The following is an 18,565-nucleotide window of genomic DNA, read 5'->3' as shown; positions in this document are numbered from 1 at the left end:
TGCCCACTCTACCTGTGCCCACAGCACCCTGCTCCTCTCCTGCCCACTCTACCTGTGCTTCCAGCATCCCACTCCTCTCCTGCCCACTCCACCTGTACCCAGAGCACCCTGCTCCTCTCCTGCCCACTCTGCCTGTGCCCACAGCATCCCGATCCTCTCCTGCCCACTCTACCTGTGCCTACAGCACCTTGGTCCTCTCTTGTCCACTCTGCCAGTGCCCACAGCACGTTGCTCCTCTCCTGCCCACCCTATGCTCCCACCCCAGCGCCCTGCTCCTTTTGTCTCACGAGGCTGAGAAGCCTTCTCTCTGCCAGCCTTCAGGCTGCTTGCTGCTCTTTCCTACTCTGGCCCCGGAGGTCCCACTTTCTCTGGTTCCAGGTCATTTCAGATCACCAGTTCTTCTTCCCCCCCTAGTACCACCTGACGAGTCCGCTTGGTGTGGGGAACACCATCTGGGTCAGAGCCCTGCTCCAGGTCTGGGGGGCCCCCCTGGGGCAGAGGGTTCCCTACAGGCCCCAAGACCCCAGAAGTAGAGGGTGGACAGGGCCAGAGCCTAGGAGTCAGAGGCGTCCGCGAGGCTCCCTTTCGTGCGTGAGCCACAATGACAGCGGGCAGGACCAGGCCATGGACCCCGAGGCACATGGGTTGGTGAGCGGGCCCTGGAGACCACATGTCCTTGGGGCACCATCCTGCCACCTGACCCCCTGCCACTCTGAGCACCCGTCCCCGGGCCTCTCCTGTGCCCCAGGAGGATGAGCAGTAAGAAAGGAGGCTCCAAAGCTCTGCCAGGGAAGGGGCAGAAGTCGGTCTCTGCAGCCAAGACAAGACCCAAGCCTGGTGAGTGCCCCAGTGCCCTTGTTGTCCACAGGCCGTGCCTCCAAACACTGACCCCGAGAGGCCCTCTGGGGTCCCCTAGGGCACCCCTCTGGTAAGGCGTTCGCTCAGAACTCAGCTGCCCCTTCCAGACCTTGGCCCTGAGTCTTGTACCGCTGGTGGCTGGGAAGGGCCCGGATCAGTGCTCCAGGGAGCAGAGCGCGAGGACCAGTGGAGATGTGAGGGTGCAGGGGTGGATGGACGGGCCGGTATGGCCCAAATCTGTATCCTGAAGGAGCATGCTCATGCCAGGTGGTCTACTGCGACCCTCTGCTCCACCGGGGTCTTCCTGGGCTTTCCCGGCCTCCTGCTTCTCCCTCTCCCTTCCCTGCCTTCCCTGCTCACCCACGACAGCCAGTGCTGCCCCACCCCTGCCCCTCTCTGAGCAGCGTTTCCCCTATCTATCACGCTGCCTGCCTGTATCCTCCGCTGAGCATCCAGACTGTGTGGCTCTGGGGGAGTCCAGGGACCACGCCTCCCTCTGCCCCCGGTGGTGCCTCCCCTGCCCGTCAGAGGGCTCCCGGCTCCCAGGGGCCTGCAGGGTGTGATGTGCTCTTCCTCCTGTGTTAAGTGGGGGTTGTGACCCCAGTTCCCCAAAATAGCTCCAGCTGCGTCTGAGGCTCCAGGAACCAGGCTAATAGGCCTCTGCGTGCCACTTCCCTGATCTCAGCCACTGGGCACACACATTCCAGTAAACAGGAAGCACTTAGCGGAGCTCACCCCCTGTGCCTCTGTCCAGCAGCCTGGGGACACCAGGCCTCCACATCCTGGCCCCTCGCACGCCCTCGCAGGTGCTGCGCACCCAGCACGGCTGGCCCTGAGTGGTCTGCTGCACCCTCTGCGGCGCTCTGGGCAGTGGGCACCCGTGTGCATTCCCTGGGGGAGATGGCGGGATGCTCGGGCTGTTCTGCGCTGGCCCTGGCAGCTGGGTGGGCCCGGTCATAGCATGTACTCCCCTGGCCTCGGGCTCCTGGCCCTTCTGTGTGACCACCACACTGCACAGTCACCCCATGCCGCCCGCCTGCCCGCCGGCCTTACCTGGCCCGGGGTCTGCAGCCCCTGCAGGCCCTCGTTGCGGAGCTGTTCCAGGGCCAGGGCCAACTCCAGTCCCTCCACGCGCACCCAGGCCTGCTCCTCCTGCAGCTGCTGCAGCCACAGCTGCTCCTCCTGCCACAGCTGCTCCCGCCACAGCTGCTCCTCCTGCCACAGCTGCTTCTGCAGCTCTATCTGGCGCCTCCGGTCCTCCAGCAACAGCTGCTCCTGGACCAGGCACAGCTGGACCTCGTGGAGCCTGAGCAGCTCGGGGCCCAGGCTGGGCACAAGAGTCCCCTCCCCACAGCACTCCATGTCCACCACAGGGACTACTGCCAGCTCGGACCGCGGGCCAATGGCCTGCATCGGGCTCGTGGCTGCCCGTGGCCGCTCTGGACTGGTAGCCCTGGGGTGGCCCTGGGGTGCAGGCTGGCCATGGGTCACGTGCCCCGGAGGGTCCACCCCCGCCTCCTCCCCAGGGCCCCCTGTGGCAGGGGGCGGGGGCTGGGCCTTGGGGCCCTGCTGCCCTGCCGCCCGCAGGTCCCTGCCTGCCTTCTTGGCCCGAGCTCGGCGAGACCGCCCTCGCTTCCCAGACATGGCCCTGCTGGCCGCCTCTGCCGCCCAGGGTCTGCTCCCAGCCGGCCTCACAGAGCCACCAGCCCCACGCGTATCCCCACACACAGCACAGACCCTGTCCCTGCCCCTGCCCCTGCCCAGCCTGGCAGTGCTGCCGCTCAGCTCTGCCTGTGGGCCTGGTGGGGCCCTGAGAGGCGGGCTGGGCCGAGCAGGAGTTTATTGGACTCCAGGCGCGCTGCTCCCGGCGGCGAGCAGGCTGACTAACATGCTGACGGGGCGGCACCTATGGGCCAGAGGCCCTGCTGGCCAGACAGGGAGGGAGGCTGGGAGAAACTGAAGGCGGCTCTCCGTCCCTCTGGAAGCCGGGCCTACAGCAGGCACAGGGCTTGTCTGTTCCTGCCTGCGTGGGTGCCCGCCTCCACCCCACCCTGCGCGGGAAAAACGAACTCCTGGCCACTCAGCTGCCCGAACAAGGACTCTCATGACCGGTCCTTCACGCACAGGAGGCCCCAGCCCCTCACAGCCATGGGAGCTCCTAGTGCCTCACTGCTTGGGAGACCCCAGCCCTTCACTGCATGAGACCCCCATTCCCCTCACAGCCAGAGGATCCCCAACCTCTCATAGCCACGGGAGCCTCCAGCCGCTCACTGCATGCCCCTCCCCGCCCAGTCCCCCACAGCCACGGGAGCCCCCAACCCATACTTATCTCTGTACACCTCCTGCTCAGGCTCCAACTCAGACCAGGGTGAGCCCAGTGGGCCTGGGATGTCAGTGGGGTGGGCTGCACGTGGCCTGGGGTGGGCCAGGCAGGACAAGGCCACCGGGCATTGTGTGGCTGCTAAGGGGCAGGGAGGGTGGCACCAGAGGGCCTTCTGGATGCCCCAGCGTCTATGGCCCTGGCTGTCTGGACCCAGCTCCCTGCCCACTGAAACGCCCCGGCCTGGGTCCCTGGGATTGTAGGGGGTGGGATGGCACACAGGGCCAGCGCAGGTGAGAGGCTGTGGACCTTCACCTCCCCACCATTCCCCGCCTGGGCTGGCTGACTCAGCCCCACGCCCAGGGCCCGGGCAGGGTGTGGCTCCACCACTCTGGCTGGACTGGTTTGCTGGGCCCAGCCCTCCATGCCCCACCCCACGTCACCCCTGACCCAGGCCTGGCCCCAGGAGATGGACAGACAGCAGGGGCCACAGACCAAAGAGCCTGGGAGGGGAAGGGGCCTTGGGGTCGGAGTTGGGGTGTGGGGCGGGGCAGGGCAGGCAGGAGGGAATGGACTGGGGGCCTCTGAAGGGGAGGGGGTGTGTGTGCACACACACACACACACACACACACACACACACACTCACTCACTCTGAAGGACGCTGTGCTGCCCTCGTTAAAGGCATCGCGTGATGCCTCACAGGCAGCTCGTTAATGGTCGGGACGCGCCCCATAAACACTTCCTGAGGTTGGGAGAGGGGTCCTACCCGCCACAATGACTGAGCAAACACCTCCCTCCCCCAGGGAAGCCAGGGGAGGACCCCAAGCCACCCAGGAAGGCAGGCGAGCAGACCCGGGATATTGCGCCCCCACTGGGCCCCGAAGCCCCCAAAGGTGAGCGCCGGGGATCCGGATTGCGGGGTGGGGTGCACTGGGTGAGACGAAGGCTGTCCTAGGCGGGACACACACGTGGGGTGTTTCTGTGTGTGCCTGGAGTGAGCCGACCGTGCCTGGGGGCGTGTCCACGGTGGGGAAGGGCGTGTCCCTCTGCAGGGAGGTGGGTGGGTGGGCGGCCTCCGTCCCTCCTGGCTCCCGGCGGCGGCGCTCCTTCTAGTGCCTTCCCGAGTTGCCTTTGGGCGGCCTTGGCCCCAAGGGTCCTGCGCCCAGCCCCTCCCCCTGCAGCGCGGTGCCCCCCAAGCACACACCCTCCCTTGGCCCGGCCCGGAGGGCGTGCGGGGTGGACGCCGGGGCTGCGCGTGGTCTCTGCCGTCCGTGGGCGCCCTCGTGTGGCCCGGCTGGGAGGCGCTGTCCACGGCTGTGCCACTTTGACCCATGTGCGCCGGGACGCGTCCGGCCTCCCCGCTGCTTCCTCCAGCAGGGTCCCAGGCGGCCGCGCCCTGCCTCGGAGCCGCACGCCCCATCTGCTCGGACTTTCTGTAACGCTCCTGACAGCGGGGCGTCCCGGCAACCTCAGCAGCACACCCCAGATGGCAGTCCCCCTCTTCATCAGGGCTTCCCCACCCCACCCCCACGACCGCGGCTGGGCCATCTTCCTGCACCCCAAAGATCCAGAGATCGCTCGGCGCGCTTTCCTTCCCCGGCTGCCAAGCCACGGCTCTCACCTGGCCTCCCTGCCCGCCCGTTGTGCCTCCTGCTCCCTCCGCTCACGGAGACCCTCTATGGACGAGCTAGGATGGCGGAGCCTTTGTTTTCTGTTTTTGTTTGCCTCGTCCCCGTCAAACTCCGCTCTGAGGCTTCCCTGGGGACCCCAATGACTGCCTTCAGATGAACTACTAGTCCAGTATGCCATCCTGCACACGGAACAACACACACGTGCACAACACCCCTGCACCAGGGCAAGAGACATGGCCTTTGTCCTGCTGACGGAGGTTTGAAAATCTCAACTGAATTACTTTGGTGAACGTTCTGTAGACTCCGTGTATGGCCCGGGTCCTTGGTTGCAGCGGGTACGGCGAGGATTTGAAGGACATCGTGCTTGATTCAGTAGGGGGGTTGACAAAAGGAGGAACCCCCTGCGATGGGTGGGTGCGGTGGTTGATAGGAACACCTACCCAGAGTCCCGAAGACTGTCTGGACGGGCTTGGTGTCACTCTGTCTCATGTGAAGTTGCCCCGTCAGAGCCGCTGGGCTACAGCCAGGACCAAGCACTCAGTGATGGGCTTCCCGGAGCGGCAGCCAGAATGAGTCCTTGCTACAGGCCCAGGTGCTGGAGCTGGGCAGAGGCAAGAGGAAGCGAGGACTCAGCCTTAGGAGATGGTGGCCACGTCACTGGAGGCCACCCCAGGACTGGACTGCTAACGCCGCTACTTGGCCATGTCCAGCTGTTCCTGTGGCTTGGGTCCCTGTCCCGGGTGCCAGACTGTGGGCTGCAGTTGCAGGGAACACCTACTTCACCCGCCTGGCTCCGGCTGTCAGGTCAGAGGGTGGGACGCCTGACCTTCCCCAGGCACCAGCTTGCTGTCCCCAGTGGGCAGTGGGCTTCTGCTCCCTCCTTGCAGCAGCAGCAGCCCCGACCTTACCAAGAAGGCATGCCACCCCTACCCTCGGAGGCACCAGCAGGCCACTCTCCTCTGGAGAAGCCAGGCAAGGGGTCCGGGATCTGGTCCCACTGCTGATGTTTGCTGGAGTTCATGGCCCACGGCGGTGCTTCGTGGGGCACCTGGACAGTAAAGCACTTAGTGGGTCTGCACAGATGGGTGCTGGCTGGAGGGCTCCTACCCAAGCCCAGTAGGAGCACCTGTTTCACACAGGATGAGGGTGTCCCCTTCACAATGAACCTCTCCGGGGCCTGGCTCAGGACTTGGAGACACACACAGGCACCACCCTGCCACCATGACCAAGTGCATGTCCCCGTGGCCATTTGCTGATGCAGACCAGTCTGCAGCGGGGCCACTTAGCATGTCCAGCGACACGCGTGCCACCGTGCCTGGGGTCTACTCCGGGAGGCCCACGGATGGAACATCTTCACCCAACCTCCTGACCACCACTCCTTTTCTTCTTAAATCATTTTATTGGGGCCCTGACCCCTCTTACAACACCCACACATCCTTGTAGCAAGCATATTTGTGCATAGGTTGGCATCATCATTTTCTAAATATTTACTTCTATTTGAGCCCTTGGTATCAGCTCCTCTTTTTTCCCCTCCCTGCCCCCCTACCCTCTCGTGACCCTTGATAAATTATAAATTATTGTTTTCATATCTTACACCAACTGCTGACTTCCTTCTTCCAAGCTTTGTGTTGTTCATCCCCCTGGGGGAGGGGGTGGTTATGTGTTGATCATTGTTATCAGTTCCCCTTGCCTCCCCTCCCCTCCTCTCCCTACCTTCCCCCTACCCTCCTGGTATTGCTACTCCCATTTATGTTCCTGAGGGGTCGATCTGACCTGGATTCTGTGTGAGCTCTTATCTGTGCCGGTGTACATTCTCCAGCCTAGCCCTCAGAGAAAGACGGGACTGGGGTCATGATAGTGGGGGGTGAGGAAGCCTCAAGGAACCAGAGGACTATTGTGTGTTTCATCGGTGCTGTACTGCGCCCTGGTTGACTCATCCCTTCCTTGTGACTCCTCTGTGAGGAGATGTCCGATTGTCCACAGATGGGTGTGGGGTCTCTGCTCCGACCCCCCTCGTGCTCAATCATGTTTTGCTTTGGGTGTCCTGATGCCTGTTACCTGATTCTGTGGCCCCCTCGGGTGCACAGCTGCATGCTCTCCCCTGGGCTTGCTGCTTCTCTGCTCGGTGATGGCTGCCATTCTGCCACCTCAGGCTCGCACGACGTTTCGGATGACCTGTCCACCCTTAGCCAGAGCTTATGGGTTGGTATAGCCATTAATGATGCGTCCAGTTTGTCAGTCTTGGTCAATCGATGATTGCCATGTTATGCCATCCTGGTCAATTGATCGTCGTAGATTTGCAGCAAAGCGTTTGACAGGTCAGCATTCGCATGGGCACAGTTCCAGAGGCTGGTCATGCTCATCATGTGGCGAACTCTCACCTTGACGTCCAGATTGATCCGCGATTGCTTTGGAAAACCCGAAGTAGCCCGGCTGTCAGCGGCACTCCGCCGGCCGGCCCTGGCCAGCAGCGGACAGCACAGCCCGGCCCTCACCACCCACACCCCTTTGCAACCACTGGCTCCCTCTGTTCAGGGAAGGTCTTTTTTTTTCTTCTCCCGCCAATCAAGCATGAAACCCTCCGGGGAATGGCCCCTCCTGACAATGCGTCTACAACATGCCGAGGTGGGTCTTGCTGACTGCTTCCCTCGCTCCAGCGACGCCTGCTGCCTGCCACTGCCCTCCTCCTCGCATCCACTGCCCTCCTCCTCCCCTCCACTGTGCGTCATGTCTAGCTTATCTTATCACTCAAACGAGGGGCCGGGCCTCTGTGCATCTGATGTGTCCCTTTTCAGCAGCAGATATATCTTTACTACATGCGGTGATCTTTGTCTTTTACCTGGCAATCTTTGCCCATTCACATTTACGATAATCAATAATACATTTCGGTTTTTGTTTGTTTCTTTTCTTTTTTTATTAATCATTTTACTGGGGGCCTCTTACAAATCTTATGACAATCCATTATTCAATTGTATTGAGCACACTGTCCATATGTTGCCATCAACATTTCCAAAACAGTTTCTCTCCATTTGAGCCCTTGGTATCAGCTCCTCTTTCCCCCCTCCCTTCTCCCCCCTCCCTCTATCCCACCCTTGTGAATCCTTGATCAATTTCTATATTATTGCTCTTATTCCGTGTCTTACACTGTGTGTTGTTTCCCTTTACCCACATTTATTATTTGTCCCCCTGGGACGGCCTATATATCCAACTTTGTGTTGGGTTCCCCATTTCTCCCCACCCCAGCCCCCAACATCCCCTACCCTTATGATATCTCTACTCTAAGGTGACCAGATTTTAACATTGGTAAAGCAGGACACCATTGATAAAACTCATATCCTGGCGAAACAGCCACATGGCAGCCAAAAACTGTATACCCTAGCTTGTCGTGCATTCTTTCCAAAAATCAGGACTTTTTAAAAATGCCGTGGGACGCGGGAAAAATTGTTAAAAATCAGGACTGTCCCGCCAAAAGCGGGACATTTGGTCACCTTACTCTACTCCCACCACTGTACCTGAGGGTTGTATCTGTCCTGAATTACATGTGTCGAGAGCTCTTATCTGTACAAATGTGTGTACTCTGGTCTAGCTGGATTTGTAAGGTAGAACTGGGTCATGGTGGTGGGGGGAGGAAGCATTCAGGAACTAGAGGAATGATGGGTGTTTCGTCAGTGCTCTACTGCACCCTGACTGAATTGTCCCTTCCTTGTAAGCCTTCTGTGGGGGGAGGCCCAATTGTCTACAGATGGGCTTTGGGTCTCCACTCCAGTCCCCTCATTCACATTGATATAACTGTTTGTTTTGTATCTTTTGATACCTGATACCTGAGCCTATTGACACCTCATGATCACACAGGCTGGTGTGCTTCTTCCATGTGGACTTTCTTGCTTCTCAGCTGTGGGGTTAAGGAGAGAGGGGTCCCCCACAAATCATTGCAGGTCTGGTAGGCGCAATTGTACAGCGATAATAAGTAAAGATTATAGTAAAGTCATAGAGAGCATGAGAGGTAGAAATAGAGTCAAGTAATGGAGTCGGACACAATTCATGGTAGCATTGCTCACCTCAGCCCCGCTTGGCGGTCCTCGTAGGGGGAACCCGGCCATGAGAGCAGGAACAGCCTTGGGAACCGAGAACCGGAGAGCCTCCCCTGGCCCAAGAGCCAGAGAGGGCCCTGGGAAGCCAGGACCGGAGAGAGCTTCCTGCGCTCCAGAGAGAGCCTTTCTTCATTGCCAACCAATTGTTATATCTCTTTAGGGGGACACGATTACAGGTAACCACACGTCACAGGAAGGGGCAGTACAATAGGCATACACATTGTAGGAAGGGGATGTATGATAGGCATAAGCGTAACAGGAAGGGATGAGCTAGGGGTGTGCCCATAGGAATGGGAAGGTCTAGGTATACATGTGACAAGATGGGTGGACCCTAGATTCATGATGGCAGCCTAACCTTGGTCATCCTTGGGCGGGTTTGACCTCTCTGGCATCTCCTACAAGGAAACAGACAACTACTATCCTTATCAGAAGGGAGTGGGCCCTACTTGTTGTGGGATAAACAGTAGTGTCTGCTTGGTCTAGACGGCTGATAGCTCTCAGGGAGAATGACCCCTAATCTACTTCTGATGACCTCCAAGTGTACAGTCATTCTCAAGCAGCTAAGTCTGGCATATATTTGGGGGAGACAGCTTGAGATAAATCCTTCTGTTTCCCACACTCAGCCAGATGGCCACTTGTTTATCTTCAAGCCTTTAAGACCCCAGATGCTATATCTTTTGATAGCCGGACACCATCCGCTCTCTTCATTCACATTTGCTTATGCTCCCACTTTGTCTTCAGCAATCTTGTTGGGAAGGTGATTATCAAAGAGTGCCAGGTTATTGGAACAAAGTGTTCTTGTGTTTAGGGAGGCCTTGAGTTGAGGCCCAAAGTCCACCTGCCACCTTAATACTTAACATATAAATATATGTACATTGGCGACTATCCCTTTCACTATAAATTAATATATTCACGTATATTCATGCCGAGAGCTAGACGACCTCCATAAATAGCTTTTGCTTCCTACTTCTTTCCTCTATTTCCTTTCACCTTCCTCCTGTCCCGCTGTCATGCTCTCCCTCCACTCGGCTCTACATTGGGGTTTTAATGTACTTCCTTTGCAGTTGCTTTTTACGTTTCTACCCACTCCGTGTTCCTTTGTGGTGCCTTGACATTTTGATGCATTAACATTTGTTTATTATCCAAAATTTCCTCCTGGTGCTGTTGCTGTTAGGTGCTGTTGAATCCATCCTGACTCATGGTGACCCTGTGTGAAGCAGACCGGCCTTGCCCAGTCCTGAGCCCTTCATCCAAGGGTCGCAGCCATGGTGTTGGGTCAGTGCTCTTGAGGGTCTTCCTGCAATGCTGCCCCTCTGCTTTTCCAAGCTGATGTCCTCTTCCAGGGATTGGTCTCTCTTGATAGCACGTTTGTGAGACCAAGCCTCTCCATCCTTGCCTCTAAGGAGCACGCTGGCAGCACTTCTTCCAAGACAGATCCGATCGTTCCACCGTCTTGAAGTTCAAAGTCCACGGGGCTTTCAGTATTTGCTGCCAGACCCGTGCTTCAAAGGCATCAGTAATTCGCTCTTCCTTCACCACTGTCCAGCTTCCGAGTGCGTATGGGCGATTAGAAACCCCGTGGCATGGGCCAAGTGCACTGTGCTCCTTAGGGTCTGTGTCGCCTTGGCTGGGGCAGGGCTCCGTGGTCCGGCAGGCGAAGATGTGCCGATTCTCATGGTGAAAACACCCCTTCGGTGGACACTGGTTTTAACTTCTGAGGGAGGTGAAGGTTTACAGAACAGATCCGTAGCAGTTGGCCATTGAGCAGTCTGTGCGTATTGGTGCCATTAGCCACTGCAATCCTCTCAGCCATCAACCACTCTGCTCTGTTTCCTCATTCCACTCCCTGTCCCTTGTTCTCCCAGTGCTCCGACCACCAGGAAGATGACAGCCCAGAAAACCAGAAGGGTCAGTTCTAGTGTTACAGGTAGGGGTCCTCAGATTCAGACCCCCAACTAAACCAGCTGCTCCAGCCTAAATCTCAGCCGACCCCTGACGTAGGTCAGGTTGTCATCTTAGAAAAGCCGTCTGCCTCGTCATCTGTGGCATGGCTGGTGGGAGCCCCCCGGCAGTCTGTTCTTTGGGGGTGCTGCAGCGAGCAGCCCAGCCCCACGAGTCAGAATGGGCCCAACAGCAGTGGGTCTCTCGCTCTGTCTTACACATCGAGATCTCAGGGTGCGTCAGACTTCCAGCAAGCCCGGGTTCACACCTTGATCACCTGTCTTCACTGACTCCTACACCGAGCTGAGTGAGTAAGTGCATTTCCTAAAGCAGACAGACCCAAGACCTGCCGCGCGTGCAAGTCCACGTGTTGGAGCTGCCCGGGCGCTCTGCGAGGGGCCTGCGATTGCACCTGTCTGTTTCCGCCTGAGTCAAATGTTAAAATGATGTATTTGTTTGATTTTGTTATGAAGACCGGCTAACTCCTCATGATGTAATCTGACACACTGTAACTACCCCCAACATAGGGCCCACTGGAATGATGAGCACCCATCATTGTAGAGAGATTGGGCTAGGATGCATCGCCTTTGCTCAGAGTGAACACCTTTACCCGATACAATGGCCTCCAAGGGTGTGGTGCTTCCAGTGTCAGTGGACAGCGTGAAAGAGTTTTCTTGTGTTTTTTCTGGGTCTGGGTCCTGCATCTGACTCATCGACCTCGGGTTCTTTGAACCTGCCCAGGGGCCCGCCACACTGCCTGCCAACCCTGGGAGTTGCCGACAGCTTGCTGTCTGATCTGCTGGTTGACCTTGAACTCATGCTTCCCCGGAGCCGTAAGCCTGAGCAGCTGCTCTTGGGTTCACCCACCTCTGCATCGCTAGCCTGTGCTCCTCCTGCTGATCTTGAGTTCATCAGCCCCATGCTACGAATGTCAGGAGAAGCCGCCATCCAACCTCTGACCCATGGACCCGGAATCTGCCTGGGAGTGGACTTGCCTGTTTGTACAACTGTGGGGCCTCACCATCGGCAGTTCACAGCGTGACTGCTTCCTAGAGACCGCCGTAACATGACGTCACCGTGGAGGTGTATCCCATCAGCTTCACCCTATTCCACGGGCTAGAAGCAAGACCCACCACTTGTTTGCCAGTTTGGCACAGTGTAGTGGCGTGTGTGTGCTGCTGCTGCGATGCTGTAAGCCATGCCCCTGGCATCTCAAAAACCAGAGAGGTCACCCAAAGTGAACAGGTGCCAGAGTGCTTCTCGTCTGTGAGGAAGGAATCGGCCGTCCACTCGTGGGGGCTCGGCTGCTGAGACCCTTCTGGGTTCAGGTGCAGGGGCTTCAAGGTGCAGCAGCACCTTGTGAGACACTGAGAACCTGGTGAACGGCAGCTACACAGGGTCAGAGGTGGAGCCAGAAGACGAGCCCCTCAGGTCAGAATGTGCTTAAACTGTGACCGAGCAACTGCTGCCTTCGCAGCGTCGACGCGGCCGTGCTGAGAGACGGAGCGAGGCCTCTGAGACCTTCCTTTGCTGCTGGCGCCTGATGCAAACCAAGAAGCAGCAGCTGCAAGCATCTACCAGTGATTGGAACTTGGATATGTGAAGTATGAATCTAGGAAGATTGGAAGCCACGGAAAAGGAAATGCACACAGATCAATACCCACGGCCTGGGTGCGCTGGAATGAGCTGGTCATCGTTTCACTGCGCCGGGAAGGAGAGGGAGAGAGGAGCGGCGTCACATTCAGGTCAAAGAGGGCGTGTCAGGATCACCCGGAAGTACAGTGACGTCTGTGGTAGGAGGATAGCTGCCCTCGTACGATGAAACCCAGTCGATTCAACAATGATTCAATTGCATCCCCAACCCTTAAGGCTGGTGACGAAGAAACCGGAGAATGTTAGCAATATCTTCCATCTGGAATCGATCAAATGTGCAATGAAGATGCGCGAGTAATTATGGGCAGTTGGAATGCAAAAGTTGGAAAGAAAGAGGAAAAAGCAGTCGTTGGAAAATATGCTCTTGGTGAAGCTGGAGATCGCAAGACGGCACTTTGCAAGACCAGCGAGCGACTTCTCCATCACAAATACCTGTTTCCAACATCACATGAGTACACACACGGGGTTCTCTAGACGGAACACGTACAAATCAAATCTGTGGTGGTGGGGGGTCCAACGTCAAGAGCTAAAGCGAGGCCAGCGGCCGGCTGAGGACCAGACCATCAATTGCTCAATTGCTGAAGGAAACAATTTAAAGTCCACACGAGGAGCCAAAAACACAACCTTGAGGCTGCTGCACCTGGATTTTGAGAACATCTGGAGAACAGGTTTGACACATTGCACACTGATGAGGGGACGCCTGAAGGGCTGTGGGGTGACAGCAAGGACGTCATGGGGGCGGGGAGGGCGCTGACGTCAAGGGGTCCAAGGAGGAGAGTGTTTGAAGCTGTGGTAGCGAGCGTCGTACAACACTGCTCAATGGGCTTGAACTACGGAACAGTAGCATATCTCTAGTCACTCCCAATCAAATGGTTTTCTGTTTTTGATTTTTTAATTATTTTATTGGGGGCTCATACAATTCTTATCACAGTCCTACATACATCCATTTTGTCAAGCACATATGTACAGTTGTTGCCCTCAACATTCTCAAAACATTTGCCCTCTACTTTAGCCCTTAATATCAGTTGCTCATTTTCCCCCTCCCTCTCCACTCCCCCTCCCTCATGAGCCCTTCAAAATTCATAAATTATTATAGTTTTGTCATAAGTTACACTGTCCGACGTCTCCCTCCGCCCTCTTCTCTGCTGTTCCTCCCCCAGGGAGGAGGCTATACTTAGATTCTTGTAATTGGTTCCCAATCAAATGTTTTTTTGGGGGCAAAAAAAGAACCTCATTATGAAGAAGCCAAAGGTCATTGAAGAGAAGGAAAGAAGGAGGGATCCAGGTGGCATTAGAAGAGGCGGAAACTTGCCCTCAAAGCAGCCAAGGCAGATGGAAGAAGCGGTGGCGTCAAAGAGCTAAGCAGAAACTTTCAAAGGGTAGCTCAAGAAGACCAGGCAAAGAGCTGCCATGAAGTATACAGCCTGTCTTAAACGGAAAGAACTACAGAGGAAATTCAAGGCTCAAATGAAATATTGAAAGGTTCTGTGGTAAACAATGAACGATGCAGGAAGCATCAAAAGGTGGTGGAAGGAATACAGAGAGTCACTGTACCAGAAATGACTCCTGGACCTTCATCCGTTGCAAGAGGTAGCATGGGATCAAGACCGAATGGGACTGGACGGAAAGGCCGAGCGGCACTGAAGGCTTGAGCCAAAAGCAAGGCTCCAGAGACTGACAGAACACCAACAAGGTGTTTCAGCGAGCCGACGATGCCCTGGAAGCCCTCAGTGGTCTATGCTAAGACATTTGCAAGAGTACTGAATTTGCCAACTGACTGGAAGAGATCCATATTCATACCCATTCCAAAGAAAGGTGACCCCACTGAATGTCAAATTATAGAACAGTATTGTTAAGATCACACGTGAGTAAAATTTTGCTGAAAACAATCCAATAGTGGTTGAAGCAGTACATTGACAGGGAACTGTCAGAGATTCGGGCCAGGTTCAGAAGAGGATGTGGAACAAGAGATATCATTGCTGATGTCAGATGGCTCTGGGCTGAAAGCAGAGACCACTTGGAAAGATGTTTGCTTGTGTTTTAGTGACTGTGCAGGGCATTCGGCTGTGTGGGTCACAGCAGGCTACGGACAGCCTTGGGAAGAATGGGAGTTCCAGAACACTGCATTGTGTCCATGTGTCCATGGCTCAAGAGGCAGCGGAACAAACAGAATAAGGGAATCCTGCAGGGTTTGAAATGAGAAAGGTGTGCGTCCCATCCTTACTCACCTGTGTGCTCAGCAGCTAACCAGAGAATCTGGCTCTGAAGAACATGGCATCAGGATTCGAGGAAGGTTCGTGAACAACCTGAGATGTGCAGATGACTGTCTTGCTTGCCCAAAGTCAGGCGGACTTGAAACACTCACGATGAAGATGGACGCTTGCAGCCTTCTGTGTGGATCACAACGCAACGTAGAGAAAGCCCAAATCCTCAAAATCGGGCCAATATGGACCCTCATGATAACTGGAGAAATGATTGAACTTGTCAAGGATTTCATCTTGCTTAGATCCACAATCAGTGCTCCCGGGAGCAGCAGTCAGGAGATGAAAGGGCAGGTTGCATCGAGTAAGTAAGCCTGCCGCACAGAGCAAGGATGCGGCTCTGAGGACAAAGGTGTGCTGGACCCAGGTCACGGCGTTTCCACTCACGCCCTGTGCACGTGGACGTGGACATCGGACCAGGGAGACTGAAGAGGAATCGATGTGTTTGAATTATGGCGCCGGCATAAAACCTTGAAAGTACCCCGGGCGGCCAGAAGGACAGAGGACTCTGTCTTGGAAGAAGTACAGCCAGATGCTCCTTCGAGGCAAAGACTGTGAGCCTTTGGCTCAGGAACGTTGGACATGTCATCAGAGAGACCAGTCCCTGGAGGAGGGCACCGTGCTTGGTAAAGTAGAGGAGCAGCGCAAAAGAGGACCAGCCTGGACAAGATGGACTGGCAGCGGCTCACGCCCTCGTGAGGGCGGTGCGGGACTGGACTGGGTGCTGTTCTGTTGGGAATCGGGTCACCGTGCTGTGCTAGAACCAGCCCGAGGGCACCCCCCCCCAACAGAATCCGTGACTGCTCTGGCTTCGTGAAGGGGAAGGGCGTGGACGGGATGGGAAGCCTCGGTCTCACAGTGACAAGCGCTCTAGTTAATGATCCTCGTCCTTGGCATTGCTGGAGACCGAGAGTCCTTCCATGGACGCTTCCCGTCCAGGTCCATGTCCATGTCTGTGTGAGTCTGGGTACATTAGAGAAACAAATCCACAGAAACTCATGTATAAGAGAGAGTTTTAGATAAAGGGTAAGTGCACATCAAGAAAACACCCCAACCCAGTGCTCTCCAAGCCCACAAGTCCAATATTAGTCCATTAACCCATATGTCAGACACCAATCCACAAAGTCCTCCTCCATCTCACACAACACACGCAATGATGCCGACTGCAGGAGGAAAGCCGAGTCAGTGAATGTGTAAGCATCTCAGTGCTGGCAGGGGTCTCCACACAGGTGCTCCAGCAGCCAGGGCTGCATCGGGGTAGGTCCATGTGGCTTCTCCTCAGGGATGTCTTGCAGGAAGTGAGCCTTGCCAGCTGAAGCAGGGAACTGGCTAAGGCAGCTGCACCCTGGTCCGACCATCCCAAAGCAAGAGACCCGAGAACTAGAAAGGCGAGGCTCACTGAGCCATTTATCGCCCCGCCCTTCAATTAACCCTACATGTGCTTATCAGCCAGGTTGGCACAATAAACCTTAACTATCTCAATGTCTGTGTCCATGTCCATGTCGATGCTGGAGCCCTGGTTGGTGTATTGGCTATGCGTTGGGCTGTGATCTGCATGGTGGGCAGTTCGAAGCCACCGGCAGCTCCTCAGGAGACAGACTGGGCTTTCTCCTCCCCTCCACAGTGATGGTCTAGGACACCCCCGGGTGTTGCTCTGAGTCAGCACTGACTGAATGGCAGGGAGAGATTCCACGTCTCTATCTCTACTCTTCCTTCTGCGACGTTAATTCTCATGCACTATGCTATTCCTGATTTTGCTTCATACAGTCATTCCCTGGGTCGCAAATGCTGGACTTACTGGGTGGACCAACCCCTTTAGAAACAAATTCTCCATCACAGCACCATCCCTGCCCCCCACCCCGTGCTGTGCTTGCAGTTCTCAGATGTCGGAGAGGATTTCCCGTCTCTCCGCCATAAACCTCAAATGTGTGCACCTGTGTTGACTTACCTGCACACAGAGGGCAGGCTCTTTCTCATAGCTCAGGGCTGCTTGTCTTTGTTCTCATGTTTATCACTGGATGGGACTCCATCCCTTCCCGCACCGGCACGCCCCATTTGACATTTCCCTTCCACCGAAGGACCATCTTTGTGCTGTGTTTAGTGTGGGCCCTTTGAAGGCTCTGTTTGCCCGAAGGCGTGTTTATTTTGCCTTCCCTAAAAACTGTATTCCTTCTTTGAAGATCCTGGATCTCATTTCCTCTGTGATATGCATTTGTGTGTGTGTTTATCCTGATTAGAATTTACAGTGAATATCCCAAGCTGTGATTTGATGTCTCTTATTAGTGTTGAAAAATCCTCCCTAAATATCGCTGCCATCCAGTTCTCTTCTCGTTTGCACCCCCATTGTCTGTGCACTAGAGCTTCTCTGGGCGTGCCGGGCACGTCTCCCCCTCTTCCTGTGGCTTCCATCCTTTTGCGTCTCTGCGCTCCCTCTAGGTGCTTCCTCTGTACGACATGCCAGTTTGCTCATTCTACTCTCAGCTACATCTAGTATGTTGTGAAAGTCATCCATCGAGTGCTTACTTTCCATGTTTGTATTTACTCATTCTAGACTTTCCATTTGATGTCTATTTTTCCTCCTTCCCTGCCCAGTCTTTAAAATCCTGTCTCTAAATTCCTTGAACATACTAATCATAATTAAACACTGCCTCAGAAATGTATTATCGGGTCTTTCTGGGTGTCTCCATTGGCCGTCATTTTCATAGTGTTTCCTCGTGTGCTTGATTGTGTTTTGGGTGCTGTGCATTTTGAGGGAAAGGTGAGGGTGTCTGTCCCCACAGAGCTGTGTGACAGAGGGACCTGGCCGAGGTTGTGAGCTGGAATCGGCCTGCCGTCAGGAGAGACCAGTCCCTGGACAAGGACGCCGTGCTTGGTAAAGCTGCGGGTGGCACAGAAGAGGAAGGGCTCGAGAAGGCAGAGGCCACAGGGTCCCTATGGGTCGGAACCGACTGGACGGCACCAGCAAGCCTCTGAAGCTCTGAAGTCCTCTGTGTTAGAAACTGGCCATGTTTCTGTCGGACAGCACGGGGGATTCAGGGGACACCCGATGCCCTGGGTTTCTATTTTTGTCTCCTCAGCTCTGCGGTCTGCAAAAGTCCTGCTCAGCTTCTCAGCCTTCCCACGGGCACTCGGCTTTAAACACCACGCAGAATCTCCGGGCGGAACCCACTGTACTGGTTTCCGACCGCTGCTGTGACAAAAGCACCACAAATGGGCGACGGAGGGACAGCACTGTGCGTACATTCTCTCAGGTGTAAGGGCTCACCTGTGACCAGCTCTATCAGCCTGCCTTGTCTGCAGAGGGCTCCCCTGCTCAGAAGGGACTAGGTTTAGGACCCACCCTGCTTGGACAGGCTCATTGAAACTACAAAGAAAATGCCTCTTTCCAAACAGGGTCACCTTGAGGAGGGACAGCAGTTAGGACTTCAACACGACTTCTTGGGAGACACGTTTCAGCCCATAACCCCCCACCCCCACCCACCCACCCAGTGCTGGGACCTTGGTTTCACAAGTCCTTCTTCCAAGCGCCCCAGTCCTTCCCCTCTTAGGCTCTCAGTGTTGCTGCCAGATCCTGGTTTTAGAAACAGCTCCCACCGTCTTTTCTGTAGGTCCCACTGGCAGGGCTGGGCTGATGTCCGGCTCTGCCAGAGCGGGAAGCAGACCTGTCTCTAGCACCTTCGGGAGCGACCGTCTTCTCAGAGTCTCCTGGGTGACGGTCCTCTGACTTTGGATTTTGCTGTGAAATCTCATGAGAACCCCACTGCCTTGTAGGGGACTTGCTTTTTCTACTTAAGCGGCCTTAGTTTTCTC

At 55.9% G+C, this 18,565-nt stretch overlaps 1 protein-coding gene across 1 annotated transcript in view; it reads left to right on the top strand.

Moving 5' to 3' along the window:
* The first annotated feature begins 110 nt into the window (after positions 1-110).
* The window catches only part of IQANK1 (IQ motif and ankyrin repeat containing 1), a 38,616-nt gene continuing 20,161 nt past the window's right edge, over positions 111-18,565 (top strand). The window contains exons 1-3 of the mRNA XM_045286816.1: positions 111-474; positions 749-837; positions 3,982-4,071. Coding sequence (XP_045142751.1) covers positions 753-837; positions 3,982-4,071 — 175 coding nt within the window. The 5' untranslated portion in view covers positions 111-474; positions 749-752. The remainder of the gene's footprint in view (positions 475-748; positions 838-3,981; positions 4,072-18,565) is intronic.

Source organism: Echinops telfairi, unplaced genomic scaffold (genome assembly GCF_000313985.2).
Source record: "Echinops telfairi isolate 266 unplaced genomic scaffold, ASM31398v2 ScPeMD7_1;HRSCAF=3_0, whole genome shotgun sequence".
Lineage (NCBI taxonomy): Eukaryota > Metazoa > Chordata > Mammalia > Afrosoricida > Tenrecidae > Echinops > Echinops telfairi.
The sequence above is the reverse complement of the archived record's forward strand: the minus strand, read 5'-3'. Positions and strand labels throughout refer to the sequence as shown.